The 15,938-nt window shown below is 52.0% G+C and overlaps 1 protein-coding gene across 1 annotated transcript in view; it reads right to left on the reverse strand.

Moving 5' to 3' along the window:
- SYT13 (synaptotagmin 13) overlaps nucleotides 1–11,810 on the reverse strand; it is a 41,832-nt gene extending 30,022 nt beyond the window's left edge. The window contains exon 1 of the mRNA XM_023239791.2: nucleotides 11,554–11,810. Within this exon, the coding sequence (XP_023095559.1) occupies nucleotides 11,554–11,733 (180 nt within the window). The 5' untranslated portion in view covers nucleotides 11,734–11,810. The remainder of the gene's footprint in view (nucleotides 1–11,553) is intronic.
- Nucleotides 11,811–15,938: the final 4,128 nt, after the last annotated feature.

Below are 15,938 nucleotides of genomic sequence, written 5' to 3' on the forward strand. Positions count from 1 at the left end.
TGACCTCATTTTTGTTGAGGGTTCCCTGTTTCGCTAATTGCGACCACCACCCAGTGGGGTAAGTGAAAACCTCAGGTGTCACCACGAACTCCTCCCTCTTCCTGAAACCCACACCCAACCTATAGGCAAAGCCTGTCGATCTATTTCCTAAACATCTGCCACCATCATAGCGGCCCAAACCAACGTAGTTTTTCTCCAAGGCTTCCCTTGGTCTCTGTTTCCACTCTTCCCCATCTGGAAGGATGGTTTCACAGCCCTAATATGGCCATTAGGCCATATTCACCTTACTGAAGATCTTTCCATAGCTTCCACTGCTCTTGGTATAAACATCCAAACAGTCCTGGTGGCCCAGAAGACCCTGGGTAGCCCTGCCCTAGTCTGACTGCCTCCTTCACTCTACTCCCTCCCGTGACCTTTACACTCTACCCACTTCGACCTTCATCCAGTCCCTCCTGAGTGGTATTTCTTCTTTCCACAGGGCCTTTGCACGTGCCCCATGCCTAGAAGACTTCAAATGTCATCCCCAACACCTTCACCTAGTAAAAATACCACTACCTGTCATAGAGATGTGCAAGACCGTTCATTTGGGGTATGCGAAGAAAATAACAGAATTTCATTTCATAATTTATTTTTATTTCATTGTTTTGAAAGCTCCATCTTGTGCATGTTTTATTAGGCACATGATATGTTGGTAGAGTAACATATGTTTAAGTATATATATGCTTATAAAGAATTAGATATGCACGTATAATGTACACGCTCAAAATTTTTTTTTTACTGAAAGGAGTCCAAAAATCTTGACGATCAGAGCAGTAATCAGCTCTCACTTCTTGGGAAGACTCCTGCCACCCTTGGCACGCCTAACACAGCTGTAGACAACTGGTGTGATGAACGTCTCTACTGCTAGAATCTGAGCTACAGGTCACGGACGTTGTCTGTCTGGTTCTTGCAGTGTCGTCCCCAGGGCTCAGTGCCTTATGTATAGTGAGTGATCCAGAGGTATATTAAGAATGAATGAGTATCCTATGGGGCGCCTGGGTGGCGCAGTCGGTTAAGCGTCCGACTTCAGCCAGGTCACGATCTCGCGGTCGGTGAGTTCGAGCCCCGCGTCGGGCTCTGGGCTGATGGCTCAGAGCCTGGAGCCTGCTTCCGATTCTGTGTCTCCCTCTCTCTCTGCCCCTCCCCCGTTCATGCTCTGTCTCTCTCTGTCCCAAAAATAAATAAACGTTGAAAAAAAAATTTTAGAATGAATGAGTATCCTAGAAGTGGAATGTTCGTGCTCTCCTTCCCATCCTCACAGAAGCCTTTTCATGTCTCACATCTGGAATGTTTTTAACGGACTCTCTGTTTCCTGCATGGTAAGCCTGCACTCCAGTCACTGCTTTCGCAAAAGATAAATAAGAAAATGACTTGGAGATACTTAAAATATACCCTGAGTAGCTCCAGGTGCTGAGTCTGTCGGGTGCTTTCAAAAGTCATCTCATTTTAGTCTTGAATATGACCTGAGAGAACCTTATCACCATCCCTGCTTGTTGAGGAGAAAAGCGGGAATCGGGACGGTCAAGGTCATTGAGCCCAAAAAATGGTGGAGGAGGAATTCAAATTCAGGTTTGGGGTCTCTGCCTAATCAGCTGCCTATTCTATCTCAGCAGCTTGCTCATAAAGTGAACATTTTGATCCGAAGAGGCAATCTCCTCTTTCAAGTGATCTCAAAACCCTGGATCGTTACGAAGCCCGCTGATTCCGGTGGCCATCCAGAATCAAATGCAAGTCTACCGTGGAGCGGTGCTGCGGGTGTTCATTCCTTTCTGTTCTCTGTTTCCGCGTGTTTGGCGATGAGGCTGTCGAACCAAGGGCAGCTCAAGTCACGGTGCTACTTAAAGGGTCCGTCCACTTGTTCTCTTCATAATTTTTTTAGCAGCACGTCCAAAACTGTGGTATATGATGCTTTTTCAAGTAAAACGCTGTCTTCGTGGGCATTAGCCCATTGGCTTCGCAGCTGGAGGTTTTTAAACTGTCTCCGATATTAGCCAAGAGAATGGAGACCATCCATCCATCCATCCATCCATCCATCCATCCATCCATCCTCTGACTCAGGCAGCCATTCAACATTTCTCCTCACATCTCTGGCCATCTGCCAGTCCTGCTCAGTTTTCTCTACAAAGAAACAGTCCATCTTGGACTTAATGAATGGGGGGCAGGGAGCGGGGCGCCCATGAAATACATCAAAGTACCCTGACGTCTACGCCAGACGGAGGGAGATTCAACTTCGCAAAATTCCCATAGGCTGCTCCTCCCCTTTGTATCCATTCGTATTCGTATTCATGTATGCAACGACTAGCTATTTGACTCTAATCTGTTCATGAAAACACGCTGGCCAGCCATTTTCAGAGAGCAGTCACTCATACTCTGTTAAATGAGACAAGTTTTAATGCATTCCAAATCCACCCAAAAACCTCAATCCACGTCCCAAAACACCACTGTAACACCCTTAAACATCATGTAAAAAAAAAAAAAAAACTCTCAGGAATTTTCTATACTATAAATCAATTAAAACACCCTTCACTTAATTAGCACTCAGGAAACTCCTCGGTGGGCAAGTTTGCAGGTGTGTGTGGCCAATTAATACCGTAGGGGACCAAGGCCCCTCCTCCTGGAATCGCACTAACTTTGATAACGTGAATACATAAGGAGATGATATGGAAAGATAGTAAATACCACCTCGATTGGACCTGGGTTTGTAGGACCCCCCAGGTACGTGAGTGAAGCCGACTGGGACCCATGAAGGGCTAAAGTTCTGGGGGGGAAAGGGTGGGGAGCATGACAGTGATCACACGCAATGTATTTATTTATTTATTATTATTTTTTTCAACGTTTATTTATTTTTGGGACAGAGAGAGACAGAGCATGAACGGGGGAGGGGCAGAGAGAGAGGGAGACACAGAATCGGAAACAGGCTCCAGGCTCTGAGCCATCAGCCCAGAGCCCGACGCGGGGCTCGAACTCCCGGACCGTGAGATCGTGACCTGGCTGAAGTCGGACGCTTAACCGACTGCGCCACCCAGGCACCCCCACACGCAATGTATTTAAAGGGTGGGGCAGCAGGTGCAAACAGGCTAGTACAAGAAGGGAGCCAAGGGCTGCCACACCCAGCACTCCTCGCAGAAGACTCATGAGCAACAAAACGTTTTTATAGGTGTGCCCTTGTAGGTTCACTGTAATGGCCGTTCCACACAGAGAGGGCCAGGCGTCCACCAGCTGGGGATATCCATATCACGGGACATTATTCAGCCACAAAAAATAAGGTTCTGATACAGGTCACAACATGGACGAACCTTGAGCACGTTATACCAAGTGAAAAAAGCCAGACACAAAAGGTCGCATGTTTGAGCAATTCTAAATATGTCGGACGTCCCAAATAGGCGAATGCATGAAGACAGAAAGCAGATTGGTGGTTGCCAGGGACTGGAGAAGAGAGAGAAATAGAGAGTGTGTCTGCTTAATGGGTGCAGAGTTTTCTTCAGGGGCGAGGAAGATGCTTTAGAGCTGGATGAAGGTGAGAACAACGTTGATAGTGTGATTTGTACTCTTTAAACTAGTTCGTGAATTTCACCTCTATTTTAAAAAAAAAAGCTTTGAAAACGACTGTAACTTTCCTATCACCAGCGCCCCTCACATGGGCATTGATCACTGTTTGATACACGAATGAATAAATGAAAGAGTGAACCCTGGTCTCTAGTGCCCTGCTTGCCTCGGGCCACTCTCCAGCCTCATTGTACATCAGGCCCCACCTTGCTCTCGCTTTTCGGGCACCCTGACCTTTTGCTAGGTCCTCCTAAGCACTAAGTAAGGTTTCTGTCACAGGACCTTTGCACGGCTGCATTCTTCCGGAGCCCCTCACCTCCCTCCCCATTGCCCTGATTAACTTCCTTTCTAGTCCAGCTCTCAGCTTGGCCATTACTCTCTCCAGAAAAGCCTTCCCTGACCTTCCTGAGTGGGTCAGTTCCACCTTACCCTCTCCTAGCACTAGAACTTTCTCTTCAGGTCACTTGCCACAACCAGATCTTCATTTATCTGGGCTCTTCTTCTAACTCTGGTCTCCTTTACCACAACATAAATTTCATGAGGAATAAGAATGGGTCACTGTGTTGTTGAGGAGGGAGCAGCTACCACTGTATCCCCATCTCCAAGCATGGTACCTGGCACATAGTACGTGCTCAATAAACATAATCAAGGGAGGAGAGAAGGACGGAGGCAAGAGGGAGGAATATATCCACCCTTTTCATCTGTTTTCCTTTAGAAACCTACAAACACCGGACAGCCTGGGTGGCTCAGTCAGTTGAGTGTCAGTTGATTTCATCTTAGGTCACGATCTCACGGTTTGTGAGATCGAGCCCCACATCCGTGTCTGTGCTGACACCACATTTCCTGCTTGGGATTCTCTCTCTCCCTCTCCCTCTCTTTTTCCCTCTCTCAAAATAAAGACAGAAACTTAAAAAGAAAAGAAATTTACTAAGACTTGATTTCTTAACAGATCGGCTACAAAGAGCCCTTTGTATGCAAGTGTATGTTGATTCTGACATGTCCCTATAGAATCCCTTAGTCCTTAAAACCTATCCCTGTGAAGCTATTCTCCTCCACCTCAAAGCAACGTTTCCCAGTGTTTGTTAGCAAGAAATCAGCTGTGGACATAGTGAATGCAGTAACACTGGGGAAGAAGTGAGAGACGAACTGTTAGCGGTCACTGGGAGACTGGAAGGTCAAATAGCGTGGATCGTCTATGGGATTCGGATTTCTCCTGCCGGTCTCCGACTCTGGGACGGCCAGTCACCCTTTATCCTGCCTCCTCTTTGTCTTCTGGCTCTGCTGCTATCCCATCTGACCGGTCCCTCCCCTTCCTTCTGACTTTGCCTTACACCCCTCCGATTTCTCATTTGGGTGTTTCTTCCATGGGGTTCTGATGGCCTGTCTATTCCCCCTTCTTACGATCCAGGTACTCGATGGTAACCGGGGCCAGTGTCTGAAAACCTGAAAATGTCTAAAGATACAGCAATTGTCACTCCTAGAGTTAACCGCTTAGAGAAGAGCCGGGCACCTGAATTATTTATACGCTCCGGCAGAGGAGAAATGAGGAAGGGAGGGGGATGGGATGGTCTGGGACCTGACCCCAGGGAAGGGATTGGGGACAGAGACCTAGGGTCCACATCGTATCAGGAAGGGCCTGGTGTCTCCTGTGGCTGTGTGCTCATCTCTCTCAAACAATCTATGCTAATTTCTTGATGAAAGATTCATCCTGTCTTCCATGTTGCTAAGCAACCAGCCCAAACATGTTTACTGTGTAAATCTCTCTGGAGGGCCCTGGGCTGCACCCAGTGCCTGAAGCGTGATGGACGTAAGAGGAGACAAAGCCGCCCAAGGCTCGGGGAAAGGTTTCTCAAGCTGACCTGCAACAATGCGTATTTTTGACACTTTTATGCCATATCTGGGGAAACACAGTGGCCCAAGTATAACTAGCCCTTTTCTGCTAATCTCCAGCCTCCTGCTCAAAAGTGTGGGCTCAGGAGCCGGGCTTCCTAAATTTGATTCCCAACTCTGCCAGCAAGTGTGACTTCAGAGTGCTGTGTTCTGTTTTTCCCATCTGTAAAATGGAAATAATAATGACGCATATTTCACAGGGCTACGGTGAGGACAAAATTAACATGGCTCAAGACGGCCCGGCACGCACCCAAAGAGCCCGCAAAACGTTGGTTATGCCATCGTTAGTGCTTATTCCTCTAGGGAGATGCTTCTAAGTTTTTTGTCTGTGTATTGACACGAATTGGAGAGTCTGCCAGACAGGAGATCAGCTGAGAAACGAATCCTTTAAAAGGGTGAGAATGCATGGGGGGCAGACCGTGGAGCGGCCCGGAATCACACCAGTTCATGGGGCCTCTTCTGACCACCGAGGCACAGGGGAGACCTTGGCAAGGCAGCGAGCCGGAACAGGAGAAGGCTCTTTGGGCTGAAGGTGGGGGTGCCCCTCCCCCAGGGCTTCTCAAGCCCCTGCACCTGCCTATCCCGACAGAAGCGTAACACGATTCATGGCGATTTGCTGGCTGGCTTCGTTGTCTGTCTCCTCACTTATCAGGAAGAGCACACACCCGTCTCCTCCTTGCTGTATCCCAGGGCCTAGCGTGTGCTCATTAACTTTTAATGAATGAACTTATTAGCTAATGAATGCAGCATATGGGTTCTGGTTCATCCTCGCTCTCAATAATTATGAATTTAGATTCGGGATCTGAGAGGACTTGCTCCGGTGGTCTAAGGAAGAGGAGGGCAAGACAGGAGGGTTGACACGGCCACACCGATGGTCTCGAGGCCCCAGTCCCAAGGAGGAGGCGGCCACAGGAGTAACAGCAGAAAACAGACGGGGCCAGGGAGGTAGTATCTGATGGATCACAAGCAAAGGACGGCCATGCCTCTTGTTCACAGCCTGGAAGTCCTCCTGGTGATGACAATTGTGACTTGATACTAAATTGATGTTTACAAACTGTGTATGACAACGTGAAAACTTTTAACGACAACTTTACCGGAATATAACCATACAAAGAAAAGTGCATAAATCAGAAAAGGAGTGGGGCGCCTGGGTGGCTCAGTCAGTTAAGCATCCTACTTCAGCTCACGTCATGACCTTGCGTTCACGAGTTCGATCCCCGCGTCGGGCTCTGCGCTGACAGCTCAGAGCCTGGAGCCTGCTTCGGACTCTGTGTCTCCCTCTCTCTCTCTCTGCCCCTCCCCCACACATGCTCTCTCTCTCTCTCTCTCTCTCTCTCTCTCTCTCTCTCTCTCAAAAATAAATAAACATTTAAAAAAATTGTTTTAAAGAATGCAACAAGGCAAGCACCATGTGGGGAGCAAAATCAGACACTGAAACCAAAGTTTTCTAAAAACAGGACCCCAACTCCTGCTAAGTGACAGGTGTCCGGGGTTCTGAGCCATGGTAGAAGGCGCTTCTCCCTGCTCACTCTTTATTACTTAGGTTAGCCAAAAACAGGGTTTCTTCTGAAGGGACCCAGAAGTAAGGGGGAGCAAAAGCCTGTGCAGACCAGCGTGAGGAGGAAACTCAGGGGGAGGGAACCAAGGGGTCTGGCCACCTTTCACTGAGTAGATTCTGAAGCAGCGGTGAAGGGAAGATACGCACACGCACACACACGCACACACACGCACACACACGCACACACACGCACACACACGCACACACACGCACACACCTGTTCTGCTCGCCGCTCTGTCTCCTCACGCAAGCTGCCGGGTCACTGCATAATCACCAACCTTCGGAAGCTGGGCTGACAACAGTGAGGGAGGTCCCCGGGTGACCCTGCCAGACCACGAGCGGACAATGTAGTGAGACTGAACCTCCCGCGTCCTCCAAAGGACTGCACCCGGGGGGGAAGGGGAGGGATTGTCTCAGGAGGCAGGACAAAGGGTCCAGAGTGTGTATTTTGGAAAAGCGAAGAAAAACCATGAATTGAAGCCAGCTGGAGGCATGAAAGGTGATGACTGAGGGTTTCTGCCCTCCCTCTCCTCCCACTTAGCAGAGATTCGGGGCCTTTTTTGTTCCATGGATTCCTTCAGCGATCCAGAGAGGCCCCGTGGACACTTCCTCAGAATGTGTGCAAATAAAAGACATCGGACCACAGAGGAACGTCTAACCACATCGGCTCGTGAAACGGCTGTACGGGTGCCTCTTCGTCCACTCGTTCCCTAACAGAATCTGGCAGGGGGTTTAATAAGCACCATGATTTAGACCTGGCGATAAACGTACATGATGCTACAGCTGTAGTTGCCTTGAAACTACCTGTGATTTCCCTCGGGGACCAAGTCACAGATATCGTAATACTCCTGTAGAGTGTTGCCAATATTCCTACTAAGGGGAGATGCCACGTGTCTGTCACCGAGGTTAGTTAGAAAATGAAGATGTACTTTTTTCCTGTCCGAGACCATGAACCTCTGAATGTCTCTCCACAGACCCCGTGGGGAGGTCTGGGGAGCCTCAGGTTAAGAACCCCCAGGGGAAACATCCAAGTTCTTCTCAAAATCACTACAAACTTCAACTTCATCCAACCATTCGGGGCCCGACCGTCCAAGAGACTTCTCCGGCAACCACAACCAGTGACTTACATACAGAGTCACGGGCAGTCCCTCCGCATCCTACAGACATCCGGTTCAGCGTATGCGCGTCTGGAGCCCGGTTCCCCAGCCCTGCGCCCTCCTTTCAGAGAACGCCTTCCGAGAGCCTTCCCCAACTCCGCCCCTCCTTGTCAACGTGTGCCACTTTGATCACCCCGCTGTCACCTGTCACCCCTCACACCACCTCCTCCACTTATTTGGAAATGTCAATTGTGTCGTGCTTTCTCTGTTGACTCCATCCGGGTCAGTGCTGAATCTGAGCACAACAGCAGCCAAACCAACGTCGTGAGATGCCTCCTGCGCCACATCCGGCTTGCCCAAATCCTTGCCACCGAGGGAACCAGATGAGGGAATGTGGAGGAAGGGGTCTCGTGTGTCAGTAAATGTTTACTGTGCCCCTACAGAGCGAGCGCAGGGTTACAAAGGCACGGTGCATATGCACTCACATGTGCAGAAATGACTCAAGCGAGAGTCCCAAGTCGCTGGACACGGCGATACCTTTGTTTGTCCACCGTTTCTTACTGGACACCTAGTCGGTTCTAGCCACTGAGCAGGTGCTGGGACTAAATAACATACAAGTAAGCGGGTATTGGGGCGCCTGGGTGGCTCGGTCAGTTAAGCGTCCGACTTCGGCTCAGGTCATGATCTCGCGGTCCGTGGGTTCGAGCCCCGCGTCGGGCTCTGTGCTGACGGCTCAGAGCCTGGAGCCTGTTTCCGATTCTGTGTCTCCCTCTCTCTCAGCCCCTCCCCTGTTCATGCTCTGTGTCTCTCTGTCTCAAAAATAAATAAACGTTAAAAAAAAATTTAAAAAATAGTAAGCGGGTATGAAAGATCACACCCAGTTATAACAAGAGCTATGAAAGAATTGGAAGGAACAACAGGGAAGAAGGTAATGGGGGGGGGAGGTACTCCGTTACATGTGGCAGGAGATAAAATCCTCCCGAGAAGGTGAAATTTAAACAGAAAGAAGCCTGGGGGTGCCTGGGTGGCTCAGTCGGTTGAGTGTCTGATTTCGGCTCAGGTCATGATCTCACGGGCTGTGAGTTCGAGCCCCGCATTGGGCTCTGTGCTGACAGCTCAGAACCTGGAGCCTGCTTCCGATTGTGTGTCTGCCTCTCTCTCTGCCCCTTCCCTGCTTGCTTTCTCTCTCTCTCTCTCTCAAAAATAATAAACAATAAAAAAAAATTTTTTTAACAGAAAGAAGCCTGAGGGATGGGGAGGAGCTCTGTGTGAAAAGCCAGAGGAAAATGGCCATGAGGGCTGGGGGGGAGGGGGGTCTTTAAGAAGGATCGGAAATCCAGGGAGGGTGAGATTTCAGATGATTGGGAGAAGGGCATGAACCTTGGCCTGGAGAGGGAGACATCTGCCAGGTCAAGCACATGAGGGAGTGGAGTGGCTAAAAGCACAGATTCCAGAAGCAGACCAGCTTGGCTAGAATCCATCCAGCTCTAAAACTTCTCTAGCTGTGCGGCCACGGGCAAGTCACTTAGCCTCTCTGAGCCTTAGCTTCCTCATCTTTAAGTAGGGCTCATCAAATACGTCCTTCATTGAGTTGTTCAATGCATTAAGAATAGAGCACTTAGGGGGCGCCTGGGTGGCGCAGTCGGTTAAGCGTCCGACTTCAGCCAGGTCACGATCTCGCGGTCCGTGAGTTCGAGCCCCGCGTCGGGCTCTGGGCTAATGGCTCAGAGCCTGGAGCCTGTTTCCGATTCTGTGTCTCCCTCTCTCTCTGCCCCTCCCCCATTCATGCTCTGTCTCTCTCTGTCCCAAAAATAAATAAACTTTAAAAAAAAAATGTTTAAAAAAAAGAATAGAGCACTTAGCACGGTGCCTGACACAGAGCACATGTCGTGTAATGGTTTGCTATGACTTGTTCCATGCTCATTGAGAAGTTGTGGGGGGGTTTGAGCCAAGGAGACGGTTGTCTTTAACAGGTTCTTGGCCATTGTATGGGCTACTGGTCATGACTAAAACAGAGTTGGAAGGGATCCCAAAGGTCATTTACACCCGGTCCTTCTCCAGTGCTTTTTTCTCTGGGGAGGGGAGGGGACAGCGCCTGAAGAGCCACCTCTGTGACAGGCAGAATGGTCTTCCCCTAACGCTGGCTGGGAGAGAAGGTTGAGAGGCAGCCGGCTACAACTTCTGAAGGGTTCCCCCACCCCCTCAACTCCCGGTGGGTGGAGAGCCCGCTACTCCCACCTCAGATGGTTCTGGGTCTCAGGTCTCGATGCCCAGCTGGCTCCCATTCCTGCCAGTGTCAATGTCACTTTTCTTGGATTGTAAGTGTCTCAAGGACAGCAGCCATTTCCTTCCATTCTCACTAGCCGGTGACTGACACAAGGCCCCGGAGCAAGAGCTGAGTCTCAGAGCTTTTGAATAATTGATTGGAAAAAGGAAGGTGGAATCATAGCATTCTTGTGCCTCTCCCAGACCTACAAGCTCTAGGAAGAATCTAGAGGGCCTTGGGAAGTCATCGAGACAAGCCCCTGACCCAGGGCCAGCCTCCCTCAAACACCCAGCAGGACTTTCTCTGGTTCTCTCCAGAGGGCATTTTGCACTCCCCACCACGGCGAATGCTTCCTGGAGTGCACAGCCCATCTGGGGCTCCTTCCAGACCTCTTCCCTAGACCCTCTGGGTCACACTGTACAATGGGGACACCACCCATTTCCTGCCCAAAGGGCTCTGGGTACAAGCCAATGCATGGGATAAAGCCCTCCTGGGTCCAGGGCCATCTTCGGAGCTATCCTAGGGGAGGGCACAGCAAAGCCCCCCTGGCTGGCTGGAGCTGAGGGCTGCTGCTGCAAGGGGGCCCCTCCAGATTCACCAGCCTCTCCCCAGACCCCAGGCACCCCCGCCGACTCCCACGGGTCCAGCAACCACCTCCCCTCTCGTTTTCCCGTGGCTTTCCCCCTTCTCAGCTAAGCCGGTGCTTTTCCAGACACCCCCCCCCACCCACACACACACACACTTCTCTCTCTGGTCCCCATTTCTCCCCCCCCCCCCAATTCTGCACGCTTCTAACCCTCCAGCCCCCTCCCGCGGTTTCCTCCCAGCCGCTCCGCTCTCCTCCCGGCCCCTATTCCAACCCAAGTCCCCTTCCCATTCCGTCCCCACCCCTCCCCTTTAGCGCTAGGCTCCCCATTCCTCTCGAACCCCCACCCAGCCTGCCTCCCCTAACTATTCTCCCCACCCCTCCCCCCGCGCCCAAGCCTTCCGGACCCCTAGCCGGGTGCTCCAGCACGTCCTCCGCCCTCCTCCCCGCCACGCTCGGTGGCGCAAAGAAGGCGACCGCTCCCCCCCTCCTCCCCAACCCGTTCCCCCGCGGCTGCGGCCGCCGAGACCCCGCCGCGCCCGGGAGAGGCCGAGGCGCCGCCCCCGCTCACCTGTTGTGCGGACCGGAGCACGCCGGGTCTCGCCTTCTCCGGATCCGGGTCCCGCTCCCGCTGCACCCCCTTCTTGGGATGCATGTGCCGGCACAGGCAGGTGACCCCGCACAGCGCGAGGATGCTGGTGGCCGTGCCCAGCGTGGCGCCCAGCGCGATCACGGGCACCGACAGCACCATGGTGCCCGCGTCCCCGCCGCCGCCGCCGCCACCGCGGCCGCCGCGCACCTACCCCGGCCGGGCCCGCCGCCCGCCGCCGCCCGGGCCGCTCCTGGGATCCGGGCGCGCCGGCTGCTCTCCCGCCGCCGGAGGTGGGGGGGGGGCGGGGAGGGGGGACGGCTGCGAGGACGTCAGAGGAGGAGGCCGGCCCGGAGCAGGCTGGTGCGCCCGCACTCAGCTCCACCTCAACCCGCACCCCCTCCCGCCGGCACGTGACCGGACCCCCACCCCAACCGCAGCCCAGCGTCCAGAGGGATGCGAGCTTAGGGTTGTGCCAGGCCAGTCTTCACGCTTTCTGTTGGCGGGCACTTGCCCCGATAAGGGCGGGAGCTCGCGGAGGCCACACCGTGTGAGCTGGCCAACCAGGGCTCCATCTGGGTACAGATTTTGCCAGACTACCAGCCCTTCCTTCCCCACCTTCTCTGGCCCAGCAGGCTGTGAACTTGGGTCCTCCAGGAGGTTTTTCAAACACACAAAAGCTGGAGATTTCCGGTCTGCCGAATTTGCCAGGTGTTGGCTATGCCCTGAGGGTGAGGGGCAGGCGACGGGGAGAAGGGAATTGGTCTCTGTCTGGCGTGGAGACTGCGCCCGTGTCCTGGCGAAGGGGACCGCCACAATTCTGCTGCTTTCCGCATCTCCTTTAGGGTTCTCTATGACCTCATCTGATCTGCGGATCTCTGCTTACAGACGAGGAGGCTGTGGCTGGCAGGGGATGGGGGGCAGCTAGAAAAATCCGGTCATCCCGAGCCCAGACTCAGGCTGGCAGATTCCAAGTCCATGTGTCACACTCAGAGAAAGAACTTATCTTGGATGAACAAAGACTGTCACCTGCAGTAGCCAGGAGCCCACAGCTGGTCCGGAGAGGGGGGGAATAAAAGCACTGTGCTTGGAGTGAAGGGAAATTAGAATTCCAGGCATGAGGAAGACCGTCTTAGAGCAGAAAACAACGGTTTTCAGTGCGTTGCATTGTGTGGAGTGTTTCGTTGAATTCAGCAAGCGTTTGCCGTGTCTGCAGTTCTCTACGCGTGCTGGGCACGTGTGACAAGGAGTGGGGACGATTTCGTCCACAACCGGGCTTTCAAATTCCCGTGGCGCCGATGACTCCTAAATCTATGATGGCTCTGGCCAGGCCTTCTGTGCTGACCTGCAGAAGTGACCACCGCCTGGTGCGTGGCTTATCTCCCCCATGTAACAAACCGCCCGTGACTCCGTGGTTGCTTCTCACGATCTTGCAGGTTGACTGGGCTCAGCTGGGTGTACTTCCTGCTCCAAGGGATGTCTCCCGCGACTGCACTCGGCTGGGCCGGGCCGTGCAAGATGACATACCACATGGCACTGGCTGCCGCGGGGGGCACAGCTGGCTGTCCCCCAGGGGGGTGCCCTTTGGTTCTCCCCCACGTGGCTGGAGCTGCACGGCAGCCAGGTTCCAAGAGGAAGGAAGTGGGCGCGGCCACTTCTCTTTAGGCCTGGCTTCAGAAGTTCTAGAACGTTGCTTCTTTGGTCAAGCAATAGTCTCCCTCTAGTTCTTTCCCTACAAGGCATTAGAAAGGATGTTTCTGAAATGCAGCGCTGATCCTGTCGCTCACATGCATAAAAGCCTTCAGAGTTTCTCCAGTGATGAACCCAAAGACTCCAGTTAGATCCAAAGCCCTAGTGGCGCCTGGGTGGCTCAGTTGGTTAAGTGCCTGACTCTTGTTTTCAGCTCAGGGCACGATCTCGAGGTTGGCGAATTCTAGCCCCGAGCCTGCTCTGCCCATCCTGTCTCTGCCCGTCCCCCGCTTGCTCTCTCTCTCTTTAAAAAAAAAAAGAAAGAAAAAGAATCCAAAGCCCTTTGTGATGTGGTTCCTGCCAATCCCTTCAGACTCACCTCTGTACACTTCCCAACATGCCTTTGAGCCCCCAATACTCTCAGGAACTTGGGATTCATTCAAGAAGCTAATCTCTTTGGAGCCTTCATACCATCACCCATGGGTGCAAACAGCAGGTGCTCAGTAACTGTTGAAAGAGGGAACGGTACACCTGATCATCTCATGTAGGACTTCCAGTGGCTTGGAGGGAATCCCATTTGCTAAATGAGCTCCATGTGATTAAACTGACTCTTCCACAAATATTTATTTTGTGCCTGCTGTATGCCAGGCACATTTTCCTACTGAGCTCCATTTGCTGCCAATCGCGGAGCTCAAGTCCCTCCGGGAGACTCGGTATTCTCTCTCATAAGAGCTTCCCTGGGAGGTTTTCTTGGCTCCTGGACCTGGCAACGCAAAATGTTCTGGGGAAATCAAAGGTTTAATTAATGATGTCAGCCCAGATCTCCCATGCCTGAGCCGCTCCCCTGGGAGACCCTTAACACCATCTAGCAGGATCTGGGGTGGGGGGAGAGGGGAAGGATGAGCACTTAATTTTAGACATTGTCTGATGGAGATCGTACACCTGTCATGTGGTTCATTGTTACTATGGTTACCGGGATGACAGCAGCTGCAGTGACCTTCATTTTCAATGGGAAGAGGGACCCCAGCCTGAGAACTGCTTGTCTTTGGCTTCTTTCGCACACAGGGAACCCGTGGCAGGGCTAGGGTAGACCTCAGGGAATTTGAAACCCAGCGATCAGAACTCCGTGTCACCTTTGCTACATCCTGCCCAGGATGCAATTTTGGCTTCTCGGTTCCTGATACCCAGGCAGTAGCCTTTAGCGACAACTTTCTTTTTCTTTTTTTTTTTTTTTAACGTTTATTTATTTTTGAAACAGAGAGAGACAGAGCATGAACGGGGAGGGGCAGAGAGAGAGGGAGACACAGAATCGGAAGCAGGCTCCAGGCTCTGAGCCATCAGCCCAGAGCCCGACGCGGGGCTCGAACTCGCGGACCGCGAGATCGTGACCTGAGCTGAAGTCAGACGCTTAACCGACTGAGCCACCCAGGCACCCCAGCGACAACTTTCTTTTTTTTTTTTTTTAATTTTTTTTTTCGACGTTTATTTATTATTTTTGGGACAGAGAGAGACAGAGCATGAACGGGGGAGGGGCAGAGAGAGAGGGAGACACAGAATCGGAAACAGGCTCCAGGCTCTGAGCCATCAGCCCAGAGCCTGATGCGGGGCTCGAACTCCCGGACCGCGAGATCGTGACCTGGCTGAAGTCGGACGCTTAACCGACTGAGCCACCCAGGCGCCCCCCCAGCGACAACTTTCTAAGAAAAGGCATTAGTGGATTCCTTTGAAAAATGGGGCCATGTCTGTTGAGAAAGGCGGTTGAGATGGTCAGCCAGGTGGGGCAGTTGAGATGGTCTAAGGAGGAGATCCACAAATAATTGGAGATTCTGGGGCCGCCAGACTGCCAAGAACAGGGCAAGATGCTCGGGGGTTGGAGGGAGCTTCTGGAAGGCCGAGGCGTAGATCTCAGGAGGTTCCCTAACCTCTTGATGAAATGTCACCATTGTTATTTTGATCGATATTTTACTCATTGGATGATTAAATATTCTGAGCATCCACTCTGAATCTCTAAGGTATTAAAATGCTTTTATCTGGGAAGAAAGGCTTTCAAATATAGAAGGTTCTCTTCCTTGCAAGCATTTGTTTTGTCTGCATATAGTGCTGAGCAGGAGGGAGGAAAATAAACAGGCAGAACAACTGAATTTTAACACTGGAAGGATAGCAGGGATCCCCTTGTGGAATCCTTCCATTGGACCAGTAAGGAAACCGAGGCCCAGAGAGATTGTGGCTTGCCATAGGGGAGTTACTGACAGAGCTGAGGTCTTTTAGATCAGGGTAGGTTAGGTCCTGCTGTAGCAACGAATGACCTCAAAACCTCAGGGATTAACACAACAAAGTTACCCCTTGCTCCTATCATAGTTCAAGGTGGGTCAGGCGCCTCAAGCAGGAAATACATCTCCAGGCAGTGACTCAGGAGTCTGGGCTCTTGCTTCCCACCATGCAGGTGGAGGAAAGAGACCACTGGGGACCGCGTGTGCCATTTGCAGAGGCCACGGCTGGAAACGGAGTCCATAGCTCTCACCGCATTGCATTGGCCAGGATCTGGTAACGCGACAAAGCTAACAACAGAAGAGACTGGGAAATATAGATGCGGCAGCGACAGTAAGGAAAATCAGGCATGGTCCTTCTCACCGTGGCGTTTACATTCACGTGGAGAAGATGAACATTATGATTCATCG

The sequence above is a fragment of the Felis catus genome, chromosome D1 (assembly GCF_018350175.1).
Source record: "Felis catus isolate Fca126 chromosome D1, F.catus_Fca126_mat1.0, whole genome shotgun sequence".
Taxonomy (NCBI): domain Eukaryota; kingdom Metazoa; phylum Chordata; class Mammalia; order Carnivora; family Felidae; genus Felis; species Felis catus.